This window comes from Colobus angolensis, unplaced genomic scaffold (assembly GCF_000951035.1).
Source record: "Colobus angolensis palliatus isolate OR3802 unplaced genomic scaffold, Cang.pa_1.0 Scaffold159, whole genome shotgun sequence".
Taxonomy (NCBI): Eukaryota; Metazoa; Chordata; class Mammalia; order Primates; family Cercopithecidae; genus Colobus; species Colobus angolensis.
The window spans coordinates 7219596-7243784 of record NW_012114699.1 but is presented as its reverse complement, the minus strand read 5'-3'; the positions used below and the strand labels follow the sequence as shown (position 1 = coordinate 7243784).

The window sequence follows — 24189 nt, the reverse complement described above, 5'->3', positions numbered from 1 at the left end:
AACCTCAAGAGTATTTTTAATTTCTACCTTTGGCCCCCTTCTCCACATCTTGTTTTCTTAACGACTGTAAAGAAATGGTTTCTGTTTGACCTGTAATTCAGTGATTCTGCCTGCCACCATGCTCCAGTGAAAGTTACTTGACTGTTTGGAAACCTGGTCATAGAAATACTGGTATTACTTCAGTAGTTCCCTTCTTGTCTTAAAGTGCATGGGGCAATAACATCAGGCTGAGATATACTTTGTAAAGCTATGTATAAAATCACTTAAGTTATATGTGAACTGGTTTTTCTCGTATCTGTATTATTTTAGGAAGGCAGTTTACCACTGAGATTTGAACATGGGTTCTAGATCCAGAATGCCTATGTTCAAGTCTCTGCCATTAACCAGTTGTGTGACTGTTGACAAGTTACTTTTTACTTCTCTATGCCTCAGTTTCTTCATCTGTAAAATGCAGATAATAATGACACCTATGTTATAGGTTTGTTATGAGGATTCATGTGTTAATACATGTAAAGCCTTAGAATGATGCCTGGCTCACAGTAATTCCTCAATTAACTCAACTATTATTATTATTGTTTCAAGTTCACATGTGCGATGTGGCTCACAAAAAGTTGAATTATGACTCATCTTTACCTTTAACAACAGTGAAGGACAGTAAAGGCAAGGGTGAAATTTTTCCCTGGTGAAATACTGGACAGTAACAGTTGAAGAGAATAGTATATGTCTGACAGTACTGATGCCTGTTCCTTATAAATCTGTTGGGGATTTTCACAGAAATGGAAGGGTGGCACGACACTCCAATGCTGCCTACCTTTCTTCTTGCCAGGGTCTGGAGAACAGAGTGCCTGCCATCTTTACAATGGGTTAAAACATCTCCCTGATCAGCTCCCCACGCCTCAAGATTTCTTAAAATGGAAAAGGCAGCAAATAAGCCTCATGGAGCTGTTGCCTGAAGTCACCCATCAAAGGCTCAGTAATTCAGCTACTTTTATGTTCCTCAGGAGGTTTCCTACTGAGCCAGCAGACTTTTCTTTGCCCTGTCTCATCTGGCCTGTCTGTGACAGTAGAGAAGTCTTTTGACATTGATGAAAAACAAGTGATAATGTAAGCTTCCTTCACTTCCCCCAGAGACCTCTAATCTATACTGTCATGGATGCTGAGTCTCTTGGACACACATTTGTCATGAAGGCAATGTCTGGCATAGTTATTATATTCATTGAGTAGTGAGTAGAAACAGGCTATCTCTGAGGTTTGGTGTGGAGTTCCTTTTCAACTAACATGGTGTTTTGTACTGCTGTGGTTCAATAAAGTTAATCCATAATGATGGCAGATCAGGAGGTCCCCTCTGGCTGGCAGCTGTCTTTCCTGCAAGAGTATTTGCTTTGAGAAGCTGGTCAAATAAGACTAATGTTAGTGGAGCTCAATAGAGTCAGGCCCTCTGGTTAAAGAGCATTGTTCTGCCCCAGTCATTCCAGATGAATCCAAGGATGGACCCATTAAGGGCTACTTGTTGAATACTGCCTGCTGCTTCCTTTATTTTCCCCTGAATTAAAATATCTGTAGCAGCCAAGTGTGGACCCTGTGAAGTCCAAAAAGAGAAGAGTTCCTCATTATGATGTCCCCACTGTATTGATTGTGTCTGCTCCATAAAGATATTGGAAAATATGGACTCATGGACCTTATTCTCAGAGCAAAACCCTTCTCATTCTTAAGGAGCCAGTTATCACTGGACCCAACAGGCCAACTCTGATGGGAACAGAAAGAAAGAAGGAGTTTGTATGATAATGACAGACCACTGTTCTGCAAGCTCCTCAGGAAGGCCTGGCCTTTGATTTGTATTATTTTTAATATCTGCCACAAATAGAGTATGCTTTTAGTGGCAAAAAGTTGCGATCCTGAGAAAGGAGAGCACTGTTCATCATCATAGTATATATGTTACAAGAGCCAATAATATGTAAACATTATATATACCAGACAAAATTAATGTCTCTTCAAAACAAACCTGAATTCAAGCTACTGATGGTACTCTCAAGATTCACCGTGGAGCATATCTACACCTGGAGATACTCATTTAAATCTCCTCCATGCCGTCAAGCTCCCATAGTAACACAACAGCTGGCAGTTAGCTGTTGTGCCAGGTCATCCTTTCAAAAAAAAAAGACAGAGGCGTCATCATTTGGTTTGGACATAATTGGGACCCTGCTTTTATGAATATGAATGAGTTCTATATTGTATAGCTGAAAAGGTTAAAAATGTTTTAGTTATTTATCTTGATATTACAGAAGTACTTTACTTCAACAAAAATGTATGAGTTTATATGATCTATGTATTGTCATATTTTTCTTTGGGAACAAGCACATCATGATTTTGACTTGAGTACTGGCAACAACAAGGTTAACTGGGCCACAGAAGGACAAACAGGAGATGGTCAACATAATAGAGACTATGTATTGAGGTCCCCGCAAAGAACAAGGTCCTATCTCCCAGGGAAGACACCACGAAATACAGATAGTGAAGCGTTCGACATCACAGTCTGTGTAGGTAAATGCTGTGGAGCTGTTTTCTCGTGGAAATATTTTAAACTATTTAAAGCCTTTGGAAGAGTACATGAAGCCCAAGGGCCAGAGGATCTTTAAGATAAGAATTTCATGACCTTAACTAGCTGGAATAAGTAAATGCACAGTGATAGGAACAATCATTAAAAAAGAAAAGACTCCCCATGGAAACTATTAGGAGAAGGAGCTGAGTCAAACTATTTGCTTATTCATTCATTCATACAAGAAATGTTCACTGAAGCCTGCTGGTATAAAGGTACTGTGAGAAGCACCGGGGAGAAAGCAATGAACAAAAAAGACAAAGTTTCCTATCCTCCTAGTGACTCCAATACTTTTAGAACTTCCACACTCTCTCCCTAATCCAACATGTTCTCAAATATGAGCTGGCTCTTCACTGACAACAGCTCAAAGGCCTTCCTTTCATTTTATTCATTTGTTCTTTTATTTATGCATCCATTCATTGAAGATCTATTGAGCTAGATATAGGGGATCCCAACATGGGCATGGCACAATCCTTGCCTTCAAGTTCCAGTTGCAGTGACAGAGGCAACAAAGTAAATATCACTACACTATAATGTTGCAAGTGTCATAACAGAAACTTCTAAATAAGTATGTTTTAGCCCAGGTATGGTGAGGGGAAATGCTAGGTAGATGGCGGTGGTCAGAAAAGGTTCACAAAAGAGGTAACATTTGAGCTAGGTGTCCAGGGATATATAGGAGTATGTCAGGAGGATAAAAGAACTAAGAACAGTGTAGGCAGAGGAAACACTGCATCAATTATTGGAAGGTATGCAAAGGTATATACAGTATGGAGACAGTGGTTAACTATTGAGTTACATCACCTCATTCAGCAAAGACTTTGAGGCAGCTTATAAGAAAGATTACAGTATATGAAAAAATACAATAATTTATAAAAAATAAAATAAAATAAATCAGCATCTGGGAAAATATAAATGAGAATACAAGACAAAGACCAGGTAGGGAAGTTAATTAAAATTCAGGTGTGTAGGTCATAGGATCCCACCTGATTTCTGAAGTTGAGCTGCCCCTGTGACAAAGCAGCCAAAACAAAAGAGGGAAACCTGATCAGTTATATAATTTGCATTTTTCCATGAAGAAAAAATACACCAGTCCTCAGGGGAAGTGAGGCTTTTCATGGCCCTTAATAATGTGTGTGTGTGTGTGTGTGTGTGTGTGACATTCTAGTTCTGAAAGAAATTTTTCACAGGAAGTTTCATATATAGGGGAGCACGCTAAGTGAAATGATTGAGTGATCTGAAAAGCCCAAACACTGGTGTGTAGGCCATGACCCGTCTATGGCAAAATGTAAAAACTAAAAATGTAGTAAATTTGTCATGAAGCTAAATTTGCTCAATTGAAAGGACTGCCCTTTATTCTGAGGTGATAGACTTCCTGTATTTTTGGTTTTAAAATGTTCTTTCTTTTATGAACTGTATGAATAGGATATTGGTTAGTTTCTTTGTTACTTTTCCCCCCTTCTTTTCTTGCCAAATTAAGAGGCTGGTGACCTTAAATATGCATATAATTTTATTCATTTCCAAAATCCAGAAATCTGCGAACCACAGATGTAGTAGGAAATGTCCTCACTAATGACTCTGGACGTGTCAAATGTTCTAAAAAGGCAAGAACACTGTAAATGAATAAAAAGGAATTGAGGGAAGATGGGCTACAAAGGGAGATTTTGCAAAACCTTGCACTAAAGGAATAAAGCTCCACTGGTGGAAATTTGAGATCAAAGTTGAGATATGTTTGGGAGGACCTTTGTGAACTGAAATTGTGCCACATAACCCACCAATCCCAGGTTGCCAGATTGTTTGCTGTTGTACATGAGCCAGGCCCTGTCTCACCTTTCCAGCTAAGCTGAAACAAGTGTTTAGATGATCTATTGGGGAAACGGGACAGATGTTGGTAGAATTTGAGAGTCATTGTGTAAAACTTTGGGAACTTGTGCCTCCAAGAGGGCTGGTGAGAAGTCCAGAATCATCTCACAGCTCAGCCAGGTTGTCCTTGGAAATCTGTGTTCTCTCTTCAGATTAGAAGAGAGATACAAGGTTCAGTAGGTAGATACTAATCTGACAAAGACTGCCTAAAAAGTCTTTTAAAGGATCTATGTAGAAAAGAGACAGGACTATAATGGGTTAAAATTTCCCAGTACACAGGCATAATTCTTAATTTTCCAATGAATTTTGTAGGAACTCTAAAGAAATAACAATAATGTCTCAGAAATATGTAGCTCAGTTGAAATCATAACTTTCTATAAAATAGCTTAATTATGCATATATAATTAGATCCTATTTGAAATAGTTATTTTGGAATAATCTGTGGTTGCATTTCAGTGGTTTTACTGTGAGTAAAAACTACCTCCTGGGGCTCAGGGGTCTCTGGAACACCTAAAAGATTGGAAATGCTTTTATCGGGCCAGGGGCACTTGGATGGGGAGAAGTCGTTAAGTGCAGGCAAAGCCTTTCTGAGAGTGTAAAGGGGCTTTCAGTAAGAACCAGGGTCCAGTTCTGAAAATGTAAGCAAGATAGTCATTGTGTGTCACTTCCTACCTTTGCCTACTTCCAACTGATACATGGCCACAATTTCAACTTCTTTTGTGGCACAAAATTGCAACAGTGAATTTTAAAAAGAGGCCCCGAAACACTGTGACAATGCATGTGTCAAATATCTCAATAGGAAATTCTGGGTTTAGAGATACGCAACCCCAGGATAGCCTCCTGGAAAGGAAGGTTTGAAGGCCACATACAAGATTGAGTAGGTAGGTACTAATCTGACAAAGAGCATCTGTTTTTCTCTATGAAACTGTGGACTTTGTGGGAAGCAGTGTAGACTAATGGTTAGGAGCATGTTTAGTGAGTGCCACTTACTGTGTGTCCTTACTGTGTTATCTCTATCAGCTTCAATTTCCTCATCTGTAAAATAGGGAATATTATTTCCCATCCCTTAAGATTGTTGTGAAGATTAAGTCAGATGCAGTGTATAAAACCTGGAAATTAATAAGTAGCCAATTAATGGGTAGCTAGTATTCCTCTCCCCTGCCACAAAGGTAAAAGGTGGCATTTTACAGCAGGAAGATCACCTGAGGTCAGGAGTTCAAGACCAACCTGGCCAACATGGTGAAACCCCGTCTCTACTAAAAGTACAAAAATTAGCTGGGCGTAGTGGCGCGTGCTTGTAATCCCAGCTACTAGGGAGGCTGAGGCAGGAGAATCGCTTGAACCTGGAAGGCAGAGGTTGCAGTGAGCTGAGACCATGCCATTGCACTCCAGCTTGGATGATAACAGTGAGACTCCATCTCAAAAAAAAAAAAAAAGAAAGAAAGAAAGAAAAAGAAAGAGAAGCCAACATGAATGGGCCTGCCAAAAACTATTAGGGTTGAACCATAAAATAGGCATGTGTGATGTCTTTGTCAGACATCAGATGTAGAACACCTCTGAGGTTTCTACAGTTTTGTAGACAACTGTTATCTTAGTACACCTAGTAGAGCGTCAGTCATCTGACATTGTTCCAACTGAACAATGGTCCTTCCATATAGCAACAGTGTAGTGGCAATAGTTGCCCAAGACAGTGGCTCTGTGCCCTGCAGGATCCTAAAGCGCCTTTTCAAAAATCTGAGAAAAATCATAGTCAGTCTAGTTTGACTGTTTAGTGTACTTTATATTTTCATTCCTTGAAAATTGTTAACTCTATTAACCAGTAACACTCCACTGCAGCCAGGCTGGATATTCTCCTTACCTATTGCTATATAACAAACTACCTTAGAAGTTAGTGACTTAAAACACAATCATTTTATTATATTTTAAGATTTTTCTGGATGAGGAATGTGGGTAGGACTGAAATGGGCAATTTTTCTGTTCTATGTGATATCAACTGGGATACCTCAATTGTGGCAGACTGATTTCAAGACTTCACTCATATGCATGACACCTTGGTAAAGACAGATACAAGACTGGGCTCAGCTGGATCCGTCTTCTGCCATTTGCTCTAAGTCCCTCTCTACCTGGTCTCTCTAGCATGGTAGTCAGCCTTACATGAGGATGAAAAGCTCCCATTATCACTCATTTCTAGAGACAAAAGGTAGAAATTGCATCTCTCTTAATGCCTGGGCCTCAGAAAGGACACAATATCCCTTATGCCATATTCTGTTGGTTAAAGCAGTTCTAAAGCCCATCCAGATTCAAAGGGATAAGGGCATAGACCCTTACCTTGATGGAAGGAGAATCAAAGAATTTGTATCCAACTTTAATCCACCACATTGGGGGGAAAAGAATTGTATGTAAACATTTTGTTGCTCATATGTCTTATTTTTTCAACAATTTGCTTCACTTTATATCTGCAATTGTATTAATTTATTGAAACCATTGTCATACTACATTGAGAGGCAGTGTAGTGGTTAAGGGCATTAGAATTAGACCAAGTTGGATTTGAATTCGAGGTCTGCCTCTTACTGGCTGTGTAAACTTGAGCACATAACTAAACCCCCCTTGACCCTCAATTTCTTTATCCATGAAATGAAGGATAACAATATCTAAGCTCACAGCTCTATTAGAATGTGATTATATAAAATGCTTAGCACTGAACCTAAAACATTTTAAGCACTTAATAAACAATTATGGTGATTCATTGATGGTACAGCATTGTAACTGTTTGCGTTGTTGTTTCCAAACTAGAGTATAAGGCCAAGGATTTTGTCTTATTCGTTTCTGAAACCCCGACACCTGACATAGGACCTGTCATCAAAATAGTGAATGAATAGATAGAGGGATAACTGGGTAGCTGCACAGAAATGACATTTGCCTCCATTGTAATTCCTTGGCTCAGATATGTACAGAGAATGGACAATAATCACTCTGCCAAGGTTGAGTAAGTGCAAGTTGCTAGGTAGCAGGAAGGCTTAAAGCTACATGGAAACATTACTTGAAATCACATGGTAGAGTTGCAAGTCTGAGGAGCAAGCTGGCCCCAGCTAACAGGCAGCATTTGCAGAATTTCCAGTGGGTTGGGACTTTGGGAAGTACACGAATCAGAAGAAGGAATACAGACCGGGCCTGGTGGCTCACGCCTGTAATCCCCACACTTTGGGAGGCTGAGGCAGGTGGATCAGTTGGGGTCAGAAGTTTGAGGCCAGCCTGACCAACATGGTGAAACCCCATCTCTACTAAAAATACAAAAAAAAAAAAAAAATTAGCCAGGCATGGTAGCACATGCCTGTAATCCCAGCTACTAGGGAGGCTGAGGCAGGAGAATTGCTTGAACCCAGGAGGCAGAGGTTGCAATGAGCTGAGATCACACCACTGCACTCCATCCTGGACGACAGCACGGGACTCCGTCTCCAAAAAAAAAGAGAGAGAATACAAATCAATATGTCATGACTCTTTCGGCAATGGCCATGCCAAGAGTCAAGAAGGCAGTAGGGAAATGGTGTTAGAAGAGACGGTAAAAGCAAAACAGAACAGGATATTTATTGCAAAAAGGACTTTGGAGGAGTATCTTGGCCTTTTCCATAACTCTTTTATATGATTTCAAATCTTTGAAAGTTTGAATTCCTAACATAAGTGGCAATGGTACATACTTGTTGGTAGTACTCTACAAGCCAGGCCAGGGGCCTGGAAAAGGGAGAGAATTTCTCTGGTGTTCTATTCCCAGTGTGTTTTAAATTGCTGGACTTCTTTGATTTTTCAGGTTCTGCAATATATGTATAAAGCCCATGACTTCAAATGGTTTTCTTGGTCAACATTGGAAATCCACATTCACTTTGGTGCTTAATGATTAAAGATAAGCAAAAGAAATAATCAACGTGATAGAAGCCTTTGAAATGTCATGTACAACCTGCTCTCTAGCAAGCCCTTATGGGCAGTGTAGCCTATGGAACTCCTGGCATATTGAACAAAAGGAAGAGGGGTAGTTTATCTACTCTGGCTTTAGCCATATGCAATGAATACATTTGCTTTTAAATGAATTTATAAAATATTAATGTAATTATATGAAATAGCAGAGTGATAAGTACATCAGTCAGGAGTTATATTTATCCTGTATATTTGTTTTTTGTTTGTCTTCATTTATTAGTAGGCAGTACATAGAGACAGACATTTCCTTCTCAGCCGAAGTGGCAGAACTTGTTTAATGAACTGATGTTTCTGTAATCTGTGGTAAGGTAGAGTTGTGAGTGACAGAGCTATATGAATAACAATAAGGAGGCAGGCAGAACAATAAAAGGAAGACAAACATTTCAGTAGAATAGGAAAAATAGATGGGATTGTTTTGTTGGCACACAATCTAATCTGATCTTTTCCTAACGAAAAATAACAGTTTGTAAATGGGTAAGATAATGTTAACAATTTCTCCAAAATCTTCTGCATGAGGAATCAAATTTTCCAAAGACATAAATGGCATTCTTAACCATAGTGTTCTTATTTTGGTTCTCTAAGATCCAACAGGAAACCTAGACACCACCCCCAACACTTGCATAGAGCCTGACATATAGGAAGTCTATCACAGATGTTTGTGAATGTGTGAATGAATGCCTGAATCAGTGAATTTATCAGTGTGGGTTTTCACATTTTAAATGGAAAGAAGGAAACTTACCTATCAGGACTATCTGTCTTGCCAGAGGTCTTCATATCTGTTCTGTGTTTTCATCCTTTGAGCTAAATGTCATTATTTGCCCCCCACTTTTACCAAAAAGGAAATGGAGGCACACAGATATTAAGAAACTTTCTTCAAGATCACATAACTACTATATGGAGTACAGTATAGATATGAGAGCCATGGGTGGGAGGGAGGGAAGGAGGGTACGTGTGTGTGTGTGTGTGTGTGTGTGTGTGTGTGTGTGTGTGTGTACATGCAAGTTGAGTGAGATGACATTTGAGGGCTAAAAGTAAACATTAAAAATAAAACTTCCTTTTGGGAGATTTTTTTTCTTCCCAAACATTTTCAGGGTCTTGACATCACATTTAAAAGGCATGTGAGAGACTGGGTAATGCCCTAGCTTGCTTGGGCTGCCTTTGTAACAGGGGATGCCCATGTGCCACCTGCCTGCCCATCTGCCCAGCTCTAGATCTCACTCTTACTGTGCCTGTCAGATCTGAGGTTCTGCTTCTGTGGGAATCCTGGGTTCTTCCTGCTGTTTAGGTTGACCTCCTCCAGCATCTTAGAGAGAAAGAGCCACCCAGGTGACTTCAGGGCCACTTTAAGGACATGTGTACAGGCATTACCCTTCTGGCCTGTGTGGTGAACATGATGAAGTCTTTGGGAGTAGGGCCTGCTACTGCTGCTGCAACTGCCCCTAAATTACCAGAACCCCTCAGGCTGCAGTACTTTCTTTGTTTGCAGTCCACTGTGTGTGGTTCTATAGCAAAGACAGGAGTGGGAGGCAGAGAAACAAAGAAGTAGAGTGTACTCCCTTCTCTCAGAGAAATTCCATTTTGATCTAGAGACAAGATTTAAACAATGAAATCAATACTGTCCTTAGACCCAGGCAAGTGGGGCTCCTCCTCAGGGGCCTCTGTGCTATGGAATGCCTACCTGGATAATTTCTAAGTCCCCTTCCAGAGCCAAGCACTGGCCAAGCAGGCAGTATCATTAGGGCAGCTGCCCTGGGTCCAGAGCAGCTCCTCTTTGTATTCTGGTTGTAAGAAGTACCTTTCTTGAAACTTTTCTAAGTTCCCCTGCAGTGTCTGGGGCAAACTGTGACTGGCATTATCATCTGAGAAGTCCTAATCTTAAACTGGACACATGTATATCTGAGTTCCCATTTTTCCCCTTTGGGATACTCTCCAATCCTCTGACCTGTATGTGCAGTGAACTAGATGCCCCAAGAAGCTTCAGGACTCATGGAATTCTCCCCAGAGTCTTAGTTCCAGGAGAGTGGCCTGGCAAGGAAACCACTCCAGCTGACTGATGTGGTATTTCTTTCATGGTATCGCGTGAGATTGTGCCACGAAAATGCTGCCAGTACTGATTAGCAGTGAAACAAATTGTGTACGTAGATAGGCCCCACAAAAAAAATACTTGTTTGGGTGCCCCCACACATGCTAGAGGCATCCCTGAATTAAACAAAGAATGATGCAAAATAAAAAAATCAGTGGTAACAAGTATAGAACCGATAGCTTTTAGAGGCAAAGTCAAGAATGAACCACAATTATCTGGAAAAGCCTCTTCAAGGAAGGTGACACTTAAGCCAGGCCTTGAAGCATGGGGAGAATTTGCAGAGGCTCAAATAATTCCAGGCAGAAAGAACAACGTGAACAAAGGCACAGAGAGTAGTTATTTATCAAACCTATGCTCAGCACATTAGATTCATCATTTTGTTTACTCCTTACAGCTTCCTGTAACGTAGGTGATATTAACTCTGTTTTGCAGATGAGGAACTGAAAGTTCATCCTGCTAAGCAAATGGTAGACCTAAAACCCAGGTCTGCTTGATCCCCAAAACTCTGTGCTCTTAATATCATGCTGTCCTGTACAAAGAAAATGTGTACAAGGGACAGTAAAAAGCCTTCTGGGAATGGAGCAGAGAGTGTGTGTTGGAAACTAGTAGAGGCAAAATCAATAGACAAGGCATGGCCATGCTATGAAAGACTTTGGATGCCACAATGAGATGCAGAGACTTAAATAAGCCCTGGTCAAACAAAACGGCCCCATCCCCAAAGGAAAATGCACAACTATAAGATAATATTTAAGACCTGGGAATACTAAGTACCATGCTTGTTAAATATTTTGCCTCTGTCTTAGAAAGGCCTTTGATTTGACACTTACAAAGTAACATTCTTTCTCCACTTAACCTTGCCTCGTGTCATTTATTGTTCTCTCTTCTCCATTTTTAGACTTTGATCCTGCTCTTGGAATGATGACTGGAATTCCACCAATAACTCCAATGATGCCTGGTTTGGGAATAGTACCTCCACCAATTCCTCCAGATATGCCAGTAGTAAAAGAGATCATACACTGTAAAAGCTGCACGCTCTTCCCTCCAAATCCAAGTAATATTCTGCTTTTTTTTTCCACACAAGACACAATGTTTTAGTGTACAAGAAAACTTTCTTCTTTTTCAAAAGGATACCCAAGGGCTTCATAGATGTTTGTACAAAAGCTTTACCTAGAGAACAGAAGACAGGAAAATTTTCTCTTGCTAGGCAGGGTTGAATTTTATGCACACAACAGTAGACTTCTGTGTGCAAGTTGCAGTACAAATGATACATGTTTCTAATGCAGTCTGGTAAGGAATTAACGTGTGTTAGTAAAGAAGGAAGCATGCAGATTGCTCAACACCATCATTTGTAGTCTTTCCTTTTCATAACTGCCCCACCTACTGATGATGGCAGAGACAGAGTGTGATCTGAGGCACATGAGAATATATATTTGGTGCTAAGAATCTTCCACTGCTAGCAGCTATTCATACATCACTCGAACCACTGCTATTCAACCGATGGGCTGTAATATACAGTGAGGCATGGTTCAACATATTGGAAGGGCAGAGAGGAATATTGAGACTAAGTCACACTACTTGTAGCCACCAGTCAAAGCAGTTCATGTGGAAGTAATCTAGAGATCCATTTTTGTCAGTAATGAACAGGCTTCTACTTAGATTCAATTTAAAACATGTGTAAAGATATGGTGACCATATTTTACTTAAAATGTCCCACTAATAATAATTGACTAAAACATTTTTTCCAAATGCATTTGTAGTTTTATATACATTCAGTGATTAGAAGCTGATTCTGCATGTGCCCCAAGCCTCATTAATGATTTTTCCATAGTTCTAGTCATATTGGATGGCATACCAAGGGAACCACCACTACAGTACAAAGATTAGAGCTGTTTGTTAAGGGATACATTCAGTGGTTTAGGACATAGATCAAATGACCTTGCCTTATCAGGATAAATATGAATCTTTGACATGTGACTTCAGACAAATATTTCATCTCCTACCTTAAATAGGAATCAGTTAATCACGGCCCAGGCCCTGGCAGGGACCCAGATTTTACGTAGTAGGGTCTGCTCATAACTGAGATGATTTTAGAATCAATCAGCATTGGCTAGATAGATCATCTTGGCCCCTTTTGCTAGAAAACAAAAAAACAGATCTTTATGCTTTCTTCTGATTTTTGAACATGGTTGTCAACAGGAGACATCCTTCCAGACCAATAAGAAATCTAGGAGGCCAGCATCTCAGAGGACTGTATTGAGAGAAAAACTAGTATGTCACAAGGAGAATTAGGGAATGGAGAATAAGATGGCCCTTGCAGGCCTTACTTGCCAGCTCAAATGGCCATTCCTGGATTTGTGTTTAGTGCCTAAGTGAATGAGCAGCACCATTTTATCTGTCTCTTACTCTTAGTTCCACTGTCCCTACAAGTGGGCAATGGCCTTTTTTACCTTTCAGCATGCTGCTTTCAGATTAGAGAAAGTTGTGCATTCCTGATAGTACCTTTTCTACATAAAAAGCCGTGAATTTAGGCACTGCCAGTGTTAAAACCTCCTGCTTATGAAAGGGTAGAATCCTGCTGATTTAATCATTCATTTATCGCATAATCAGCCTGCAGCAGGCTTTCATGGTCTCAAGCACATCTAAGCTAACAGGGTGGCTCACACCCTATAATGTCCAGGTTGGGTGCAGTAGTTGACTTTACAGGATGTTCAGTTTCTAAATTTCTAAAGAATAGCACAGATGCCTTGTTTATGACACATAGACCATATTGTTGAGCAGTCTTCAAATGAATCTAGAAATATATAGCTTAAAAAGGCTCGTAACTTTTGATAGCCTCTAGTAAAAGAAACGGACTGACATCTCTCAAATACATTTTTATCTTTCCCCACCTGCAGCCATGCCTCTTCAGTTCTGAGTTGGAAGGGCCACAGAGTAAGAGGGCACCATATCTCCCCCATGGCTCTGTCTTTTAGTTATTCATCCTTGTATTAAGAATGCTTACAGGGCAACCAGCACCAGTAAATTGGTGGCTTCTGGGAAGGAACCTGGCCTTGGAATTGAATTGAAACATAAAACTCTTGACACAGCTTAAAGTAAACTGGTGTTCTGTTTGCTCTTTAGAACTTGAGTTTTGTTCAAAGGGGGCTTGGATTACTTGGGTGGAGAAAACACTAATAGAAGTGCTTCTTCTCTTAGTTCTCTGCTGAAAGCATGGCAAAAGTGACACTGTTGTTAGTGGCCCCAAGACATTGCTTTGTGAAGGTGAGATGGGAAGAGCAGGGTAGGAAAGGAAGAACAGGGATTTGGTGTGACTGAACCCTTTATCGTCTCAGCCCACCAACCCTGCCTGATCAGGCCTTGATTATTGTATTAGTCCATTCTCACATTGCTATAAAGAAACACCTGAGACTGGGTCATTTTTAAAGAAAAGAGGTTGAATTGGCTCATGGTTCTGCAGGCTGTACAGGAAGCATAGTGGCTTCTGCTTCTGGGGAGGCCTTAGGAAGCTTCCAATCATGGCAGAAGGCAAGGATGGAGCGAGGTGTCTCATGTGGCAGGAGCAGGAACAAGAGAATGGGGATGAGGTGCTACAGACTTCTAAACAACCATATCTCACGGGAACTCACTCACTATCACAAGAGCAGCACCAAAAGGATGGTGCTAAACTATTCATGAGAAATCCACCCCCTGATCCAATCACCTCCCACCAGGCCCCACCTCTAACATGGGGTATTACAATTCTACATGAAATTTGGGCAGGAACACAGGCCGAACCATATCAGTTATAAACCCCACTCCTTACTCCTGCCTGTCTCTGGTATATTCTCTTACACTCAGTGGCCTCTGAAATTCCTCTCAGCAGTGAGGTCCTGTGATTCAGGAACTCATGCAGTCTCTTTATTCACCATCCAGTCTGCTTCTAATTGTTACTACTTTATTAGAAAGTATCTTTACCATCCATTCCCTCCCCCGTGTCCCACCTGACATTTCATCCAAGTACTTGTCACATATACAGAACCATAAAATTGTTCTGTGACTCTCATTGCCCGCAGATTCATAGTCCAACTCCTGACCTCAAAAACCTTTTACTTGTCTGCTTCATATGACTATCTTCAATCCATCACTTCTACTTGCCCCATACCTGCCCTTTAGTCAGGTTCAACTGCTTCCTGACCTCATACTCCTCACACTCTCCTCCAGCCCAACTTCAAGCATATCCCTTTCTGGTGCACTTCCACATGGAAGGTATTGGAACTAAAACTGTAGTGCATCACTCTAAGGCATTTTCACTTAAATAGTGAATGCCAAATCTAATGAATTTCTTTCCCTCACACAGTACATTTAATCTGTGAGAAAATTATATCAGTCTACCTAACAATATATGTCTGTAATCGTTCCATATTCACAATAACCACTGCTATGATTTAGTTTGTATCTGCCATGATTCATTTTATAAATTATTGGAATAGGCTACTAATTAGTCTTCCTTCTTCACCCTTGCCCCCTACAGTCTATTCTGAACAGAATAGACAGAGTGATCCTTTTAAAACCTAAGTCTGATCATGTAATTCCTCTACTCAGAACCCTTGAATGGCTGGCTCCCCATTTCACTCACAATAGAGACCAAAGTCCTTTTAATTGCCTGGGTCAGATATGATCTGTTCCTCCCCTCCATTGTCTCTTTGACTTCATCTCCTACTCTCCTCCCCATCGCTTACTCTGTTCCGGTCACACTGACCTTCATGCTGTTCCATGAACACACCAGGCACTCTCCCATTATAGGGCCTTTGCGCTAGCTCTTCCACCTGCCTAGAATGCTTTCCCTATAAATATCTGCATGGCTAACTCTCTCACTTCTTTCAAGTCTTTGCTCAAATGTCACTTTCTCAGTGACCCTGATAACCTATTTAAAAGTTATCTCTCTGCCACAGTCCCAATCCTGTTTACCTTCTCTATTTTTTATATAACATGTATCTTTTTTTTTTTTTTTTGAGACAGGGTCTCACTCTGTTGCCCAGGCCAGAGTGCAGTGGTATAATCTTGGCTCACTGCAGCCTCCACCTCCTGGGCTCAAGTGATCCTCCTGCCTCAGTCTCTCAAGTAGCTGGGACTGCAGGGGTGCCCCATCATGCCCAACTAATTTTTGTATTTTTTTTCAAAGACAGGATTGCACCATGTTGCCCAGACTGGATTTATTGCCTTTTAACCAACTATACAATTTGTAAAATATAAACCCCACGAAGGCAGAATTTTTGTCTCTTTTGTCTCCTGATGTATTACCAGCACTTAGAAAAGTGTCTTACATATAGTAGGTGTTCAATAAATATTTGTTGAATGGTGGAGGGAGGGAGAGTTGGATGGATGATGACAGAAGGAGGGGTCAGAGATCTAGAAAGCAAAGCAAGAGAGTATGCGGTAATTACTACTACATACTAATGACTTCCAAATCTATATTTTTAGTCTGTATCTCTTCTGAGCTTCAGATACATATAGCCAGCTGCCTACTAGACTTTTCTGGGTGTGTCTACATCAAATGTACAAAAAAATTGTATTATAGTATAGAGGACAGACTACCAGTTTATAAATCAAGAGAACTGTGTTCTATTCCCAGGTCTGTCACTAACTAGCTGTGGGATCTGGGGATAGTCATATAACCTCCTTGAGTCTCAACCTTCTTGTCTGTAAAGCAAAAATATTGGGTTAGATTAGCCTAGATACCTCCAATGCTTTATCCAGCTCTAAAGTTATGATTCTCTACATTAAAAAGGTAGCTACCACAATAATTATTTATATAGGCAAAAACCCTTTAAAATGCATTAGGAAAAGCAAGGGCTGGTTGGCAGGTAGCATGTAGAGCTTTGTACCTTCTCTGGAGCAGGCACTATAGAGTAATGGGTAGGTTTTCAAGCTCAGAAGTGACACAGGCCAGCCTGGTTTCATATCCCAGCTCTCCACCACTAAATAGCCATAAGATCTCTGATAAGGATCTTAACTTCTCTGTTGTAGACTAGGCAAAATCAGACCTGGTATAAAAAGTCAATGGCTCAAACTAGACTGGAGCAGACCAAGTACCAGTCTCCTAAAGATAAATGGTGAGTGAGTAACCCATTGTTGCAGAAGCAACATCATCTAATTTCCAGGAAATTGAGATATAACAAGAAAACAAAAAAGTGTCCTGGAACACACTTTTTTTTTCACAGATTGTCTATCAGAGATTTACTGAATTCCCAATTAGCAGTTCTTAGTGATGAAAAAAGAGGGTAATACCATCTCTCCAGAAAAGTTGATTTTGCCAAGATTTTTCACTTCGGCGATTAGACCTTCTATGGAGAGGTTGCATTTTGAGTCTACGGGGAAATAACAGTGAACAGGGAATAAGTAATGGAATATCATCTGCTATCCGTGTCCAGGTACATGGGAAAATACCCAGGAGACAGAAAAAGAGCAAGAGCAATGTTTTCATTTTACGATATCAAAATGAGAAGACTCTCAGGGCTGAATGCTATAAAGAGAGTTAGAGAAAGTGGGTAAATTGAGCATTAATTAAAATTCTCCAGCCTTCTAATTTTTCCAATCAGTTGGGATTACATTAACATACATTTAACCCCTGCTGATTGTCCAGGGGACCTTCAATCTTGAGCTGTCTAATAAAATCGACTTAAAGACTTTGCAGTATATAAATCCTGGCAAACCAGCTGAGTGATCAGTGATGCTCCTTTGAAAAGCAAGATTCAAGTGGCTTATCGGTTCTCTATGCTGCTTCCTGCCTCACTTCTCAAAGATCAGCAATGACTCTGATTGCCCCAACATAGCTCCCCAGAGTGGATGCTTGGGTATAATTAGAATTGCTAAAAGCTCCTCCTTTTCCATTACCAGAGATTAGAGTTCTTTTTATTCCCAGTTATCTTGAATCTTTACACATGGAACTTTTCTTTGTCTCCATCCTGAGTGGTGATTGGGGTGCTATAGAGCTTAGCACATTACCTGATTAATAGGTGGGCTTTGAATTTGCTCTCCTATGGGTTATCATTGCTGTGCCCTGATCACTGTATTTCAGTGGGATTAGAAAATCAGGCCCAGACGACAAAGTGCTTTGAGCTGTTGATTAAGGAACGGGTACTATCCATTAAGGAAGATAGTATAGCCCATTACCCTGCTTGGTGGCATACCCCTAAATCTCAGCAAATGCTATTAAAGAGGCTTTCTACATTTACCCAAGGAAAATAAATAAATCCTCAGCATTCTTGACATTACTCTTAGTGCCTTTTATGCCCTTTTACTTAGAAGACAGTCCCCACAGAAGAATCACAGCACCTAAATAAGGGTGATGACTTCATCACATAATTTTTTTTTAATTTTTTTAATTTATTTTTTTATTTATTTTGAGATAGAATCTCGCTCTGTCACCCAGGCTGGAGTGCAGTGGCAGGATCTCAGCCCACTGCAAGCTCCGCCTCCCAGGTTCAGGCCATTCTCCTGCCTCAGCCTCCCAAGTATCTGGGATTACAGGGACGTGCCACCCTGCCCAGCTAATTTTTTGTATTTTTAATAGAGACGGGGTTTCACCGTGTTAGCTAGGATGGTCTCTATCTCCTGACCTCATGATCCACCTGCCTCGGCCTCCCATAGACTTTTTAAATCCCACAAATGTAGCCAGGGGAGGGAGCCTTTACCTTTTCATTGTTACATGTAACTGCCGCAGTAACCAGATGCTTTTTAGAGTCTCTCAGTGGACCTAAAGGTAGATTAAAGGAAACTCAAACAGTATAAAAGCAATTCTTAGCTTCACAAAAGGATTCTTTGCCACCTAATTCTCCTAAATAGTAAACTTAAGAAGCCTTTTTATTCTGAAACAGGATTGTATTCTAAAGTCTCTAATTTTAAAACATGGCTCTAACTATATGGATACTCTTGAAAATTCTTTACCTTATATAGTCGGTGGGGGGGTTGTGTTCCATGGTCAAAGCCATATGTGTCTTCATAGCTGTAGATTTCTCTATCCATATGAGTGGTTCCTTCACAAACCCAGCCTTGTCTAAAGATCTGGGTGATGCAAGGATCTGGAAGTTTAGAAGTTCAGGTCTTAGCTACCACTCTACTCCAGACTTCTGGTAGGACTTTAGAAAGTCCCAGATTGGGAAAGAAAACTGGGTTCTATAATAGTAAATAATAATAACGCTACAATGACTGCTATTTATTGAGAACCTGCCAAGTGCTAGGCATTGAATCACATGCAATACAGACAGTATATTGTCAATTATCCTACAATAACCCTTGTAAGGTAGGAGTAGCATCCCTGTTTTAAAGATGAAGAAAGAGGTTTTCAGGGGTTATATAATTTTCCCAAGGTCATACAGTCAGTCATGAAGTTAAGATTTAAATTTAGGTTTACCTGCTCCAAGTTCATGTTCCTTCTATCTAATGTGGTGACCTGGAATGAGACATTTAACCTCACTCAGCTTTTTCCTCTGTAATATCAGAGACTGAGACTAAGTCAATAGTTTTCAACCCTAACTACACATTACAACTGCCTGAGAAGCTTAAAAAGCAGCAACAACAACAACAACAACAAAAATGAATGCACAGGCTGCACTTCAGACTAATTAAATCAGACCCACTGGAGTGGGGCCCAGGCATTATTTAACTTCCAAATTGATTCGAATGTGCCACCAGAGTTAAGAATCACTGGAAATGTGATGTCTAGAATCCCTTCCAGTTCTTAAAAACTCAAAAGCATAACTCTCAAACAATTCTAGACCTCATCTTCTCCATTTTGGCCCAAACTACAACCTCTTCAGTGCCTGTAACTAAGACATTTCAGATTCCTGCTCACTAGGTTATTTTCCCTTTCCCTCTAATCCTCTCATATAGAACAAAAAACCAGTACACTGAGGTCTTGAAATTACAGACTTGTAAAAATTAACAGAAAGTTTGTAAGTTCCCTGAATTCCTTTACCCCTTTTTTTGACCAAATACAGGGAAAGAGAGTATTATGAGTAACTGATTATTCTTAGCCACATCGACAAGACAGAGAGTAGTAGCAAAGTGAGGAAGCTAGAGATCCTGATTCCCAAGGAAGCTCCCAAATCAGCTGCTTGCCAACTTGAATAAGAGTCAGGTTGGGGGCCTTGGCCTAATCTATGAACAAGACTCATTTGTTTTCGCATGTGAGCTATAATCACTGGTCGTTGAGCTCTCCAAATCTTGAGTTAGGAGAATTGTTGTTAAGAGCTGAGTGGAAAAGAATGGATTACACAAAATAAATTCTTGCAGATACAAAACCAGCACTAGAAAACCCATGACCATCATGCTTTGTTTTGTTGGGCTACAAACTGTAGGAGTTTGCTTGGAAAATGCTTTGATACATATAAATAGCAACAAGGAGCTGGCAGATAGAACAGGCTTTATGTATAAGATGAGTGCATATTTTGTTGAAGCAGAGGGAGAATCATCTCATTAAGTAGGTTTTTAATGATTCTCTTTGGCCAAATTTATCTCACTTTAGTTAATGATTTCCCAGACGAGCTTGTTTTCTCTGCTGTCTTTCATATTTCCCTGTCAATGCTGCAAGGCTGACTCTGGACCTCACCTCTCCAGCAAGGAATTTGAGGAAAGGCTCACTGATATTAAAAAAACAACATAAAAGGGATGGTTTGTACTCTGACTGATTTTGTGAAACCAAATCATTCTGACAGCTGTAGGCATTGTTGTAAGTAGGTACCCCATCATTGTCAAATTAGTCCTGAATCTGTTCCTTCAAAAAGCATTAACAGAGAATATAGTAACTACAATCTGAATTAAACAAATCCTCTCTCAGGAACCCTGGTTCTGAGAACTCTTGAAAATAACAGTTTAAACTGAGTGGGATTTTCTCCCACTAATTTCTTAATAAAAATGACTAAAAATTTGGCATAGCTAGATTGTCACAACAAAAGTAACGAACAAAACTAAAGGACTCTGAATGGGACAGACATATAGGCCTGGGTCTTTATGCTCCAGATATCATGGTCACCAAACTAATGGATAAAATGATTTTCAGGTTCACGCAGTCAGTTTTCTGTGGAGCAGAGATGAATACCTCAGAGGCCACATCCTTCTGACACTCTTAGACAAAAGTTTGACAGAGATAGCAGGGAAATGTTAGATTTTGAAGAGGTCTGTCCCAAGCAAACATTTTAATTTCAAATGTTTTTGCCCTTACACTTAGATCTCCCACCTCCTGCAACCCGAGAAAGACCACCAGGATGCAAAACAGTATTTGTGGGTGGCCTGCCTGAAAATGGGACAGAGCAAATCATTGTGGAAGTTTTTGAGCAGTGTGGAGAGATCATTGCCATTCGCAAGAGCAAGAAGAACTTCTGCCACATTCGCTTTGCTGAGGAGTACATGGTGGACAAAGCCCTGTATCTGTCTGGTAGGTGTTTAGATGTGGGGATTGTGCCCACCAGGCACAATGCAGATATTAAAGACAGGACTATTTGTGTCTATAGCAGCTAAGTTTGGGCTTAGTATTACCTGCTCTTGCCTTCAGAGATGAAAACTGAATGTTCCCATTCAACTTCTTCCTTTAAAGCTCTTCAGTAGCTCCCAATTGTCTATGGGATAAATCCAGACTCCTCACATGTGGCATCTAAAGGCTTTGACTATGGGCTCTCGCTCTTAGAGTCATCCCCCAGTCCTTCCTTCCCTCACACACCATGTCCCAACCACACTAAGTGAACTCGAATTCCCAGAATGTGCCATGGTGTTTTATGCCTTTTCCTCTAACTAGAATCACCTTGCCCACCACACACACCCCCTAAAGCTCCAGCTCAAGCACACCCTCCCTGGAAAGCTGTCTCTGACCTGTCTCCCCACTCTGCCCAGCACTGCTTTAGGCACTCCTTCCTCAGGGCTTTCACAGCACCTGGTGCTTCCTCCCAACATGACACCTACTGTACCATGCTAGAACTGTCTCTTTCCACATCCGTCTCCCCCACCACAGTGTGAAATCCTTAAGGGCAGGGACTGTGTCTTATTTAACATTGAATCCCCAACATCTAGCACATAACCTGGCACAAGAGTAGATGCTCATAAATAGTTATAGAAGTCAGTTAGTTGTCAAATATTTATTGACTGCTAGGCAGAATGCTAGGTTACTGGGGATACAGCAAAGACTGAGGCAGATAGACTTCCTGCCATCAATGATAGTACATTCTGGAAATGGCAAAATATAATATATATGAAAACAAATAAATAAGTTACTTTCAGTACTGATAAGTGCTCTGAGGAAGATAAAAAAGGTTAAGGTACCCAGAGTTGTTAGGGAAGGAAGTCTTCTCTGACATTTGAACTGAGATTTGAATAATGTGAAGAGAGATTGCCATGTGAACATCTTGGGGAAGAGCATTCCAAAGTAAGGAACACCAAGCCAAAGTCCCTGAGATGAAAATGGACTTGGTATGTTCAAGCAGAGAATAGAAGGTTAGTATGACTGGAGCACAGAAAATGAGAGAGGGAGTGGAGGGAAATGAAATCTGAAAGGTAGGCAACTATGACAGTGTGTTTTATTCTGGAAGCCACTGGAGGATTTTAAGGAATTCAGTGACATGATCTGATTTACATTTTAGAAATGTTACTTCTGAGCAGAAGATGGGCTGAGAGGTATGAGCAGGGGTGGTGACTGGGAACTAAGTTAACCAACTGTAATATTAGTCTAACCCAGAAGTGATGGTGGCTTGTACAGTATGGTGGTTGGAGTGGAGATAGTAAGAACTACTTTGCATAAAACTCCTGTTTATAGTAAAAATTCAGATTTAGGGTGTGTCTTGGTCCATTTTCTGTTGCTTATAGCAGAATACCTGAAGCTGGATAATTTTTTTTTTTTTTTTAAGATGGAGTCTTGCTCTTGTCACCCAGGCTGGAATGCAATGGCATGATCTTGGCTCACCGCAACCTCTGCCTCCTGGGTTCAAGCAATTCTCCTGCCTCAGCCTCCCGAGTAGGTGGGATTACAGGCGCCTGCCACCACGCCTGGCTAATTTTTGTATTTTTAGTAGAGATGGGAGTTCACCTTGTTGGCCAGGCTGGTCTCGAACTCCTGACCTCGGCTGATCCGCCTACCTCGGCTTCCCAAAGTGCTAGGATTACAGGTATGAGCCATCATGCCTGGCGAAGCTGGGTAATTTATAAAGAAAAGGAATTTATTTTTTACAGTTATGGAGGCTGGAAGTCCAAGGCCTAGGTGGCACACCTGGTAAGGGCCTTCTTGCTCTCTGCAGAGAGTTAGTGTAGGTCTTTCTTCCTCTTCTTATAAAGCCACCAGTCCTACTCTATGACAGCCCATTAATCCATGAATGGATGAATCCATTCATGTGGACGGAGCCTTCATGACCCAATCACCTCTTAAAGGCCCCAGCTCTTAATACTGCCACATTGAACTACTTCCTTGCCTAACAGTAATGGTTTGGAAGAATTCAGTCTAAGTGCTAGACATTTCATGATGACAGCATCTTCATTCATATAACAGGTGTTTATTGAACATCTTTCTTCTGTAAACTCTTGTGCTAGATTCTGTGCAGAGTAGAAAATGAATAAAACCTAGTTCTTCCCCTTAATGAATTTAGGGTTAGTATGTAGTCATACACTTACTTATGAAAGAAAAATGTATTTAGTGCTAGGCATTACTCAATATACTGATATGATACACACATTGCTAATAAGAGATTAAAAGTTATAAGTGCCATGAAGGAGGAAGTGAGGGAGGAAGGTAGGAGAGGGAGAACGAGAATATTTCTGACTTCTAACTGGGGCCATCAAGAAAGGTAGCTTTTGGACCAAGTCTTTGACAAAGGGAAAACATTTGCTTGTGGACAGTGGGGCATAAAAACAGCATGAGCAAAAGTACAAAGGTGGTAAGCTTTGGCAAACATTCAGGAAACAGCGAATAGTGGTTTGTTTACTAAGTAGACATGACGGGAGGAGGCAAAATATCAGTTATTAGCACACTCCAAAAGGCTTAACAGTTGGGTCTTTACTCCTCAGGTAATAGGGAATTGAAGAAATTTTTGAACAAGGAAGATAATTGTTTCTGCAAGATTAATTTGACAGCTCTATATAAAACTGTATTAGAAGAGAGATGAAAAAAGAGGAGAGGAGGTCAGTTAGAAGCCTGTTGTAATAGGCCAGGGAAAAGGTAACAAAGGTTTGAAAAAGTAGGCTAGTAACATGGGGAAGGAAAGGAGGAGGTGTAGATGGAGAATACTCTTATTACAATTGGTAAGTGCTATAGAATCTAACTACCAAAAATTCGGCAGCACTTAACAATGATAACAGAGCATTCCACGAGACTATTTTAATAAGAACATAAAGGTCTCAAAAAACCCTGCATAGTTGTACTTAGAAGACGATATACTGTTCAGGAAGCATCCATCTAAACATCACCAAAATCAGCTCTCTGTTAACAGCCACCTCCTAGAAACATTCTTAGGGCTGCCAAAAGAAAGGGGATTTCAATCAGTGATATGAAAACAACTAAATTTTGCCCTTTAAATTTGAATCTGTCCCCTGAAAGTGCACAAGTGCTAGCAATCTCCTGAATGGGGTGGCTGTTATCTCATTATGTAAAAGAAAGCAGTTAAAACAAACAAACAAAAAAATCCCTTACAAAAGGGGGCTAGAAAATGTGGAGATCATCATTTTT

At 40.5% G+C, this 24189-nt stretch overlaps 1 protein-coding gene across 2 annotated transcripts in view; it reads left to right on the top strand.

The window, feature by feature from the left end:
• The window catches only part of ENOX2 (ecto-NOX disulfide-thiol exchanger 2), a 208663-nt gene that overhangs the window by 124613 nt on the left and 59861 nt on the right, over positions 1-24189 (top strand). For both annotated transcript variants that reach the window (XM_011936985.1, XM_011936984.1), the window contains 2 exons: positions 11404-11559; positions 20716-20922. In XM_011936985.1, coding sequence (XP_011792375.1) covers positions 11404-11559; positions 20716-20922 — 363 coding nt within the window. The remainder of the gene's footprint in view (positions 1-11403; positions 11560-20715; positions 20923-24189) is intronic.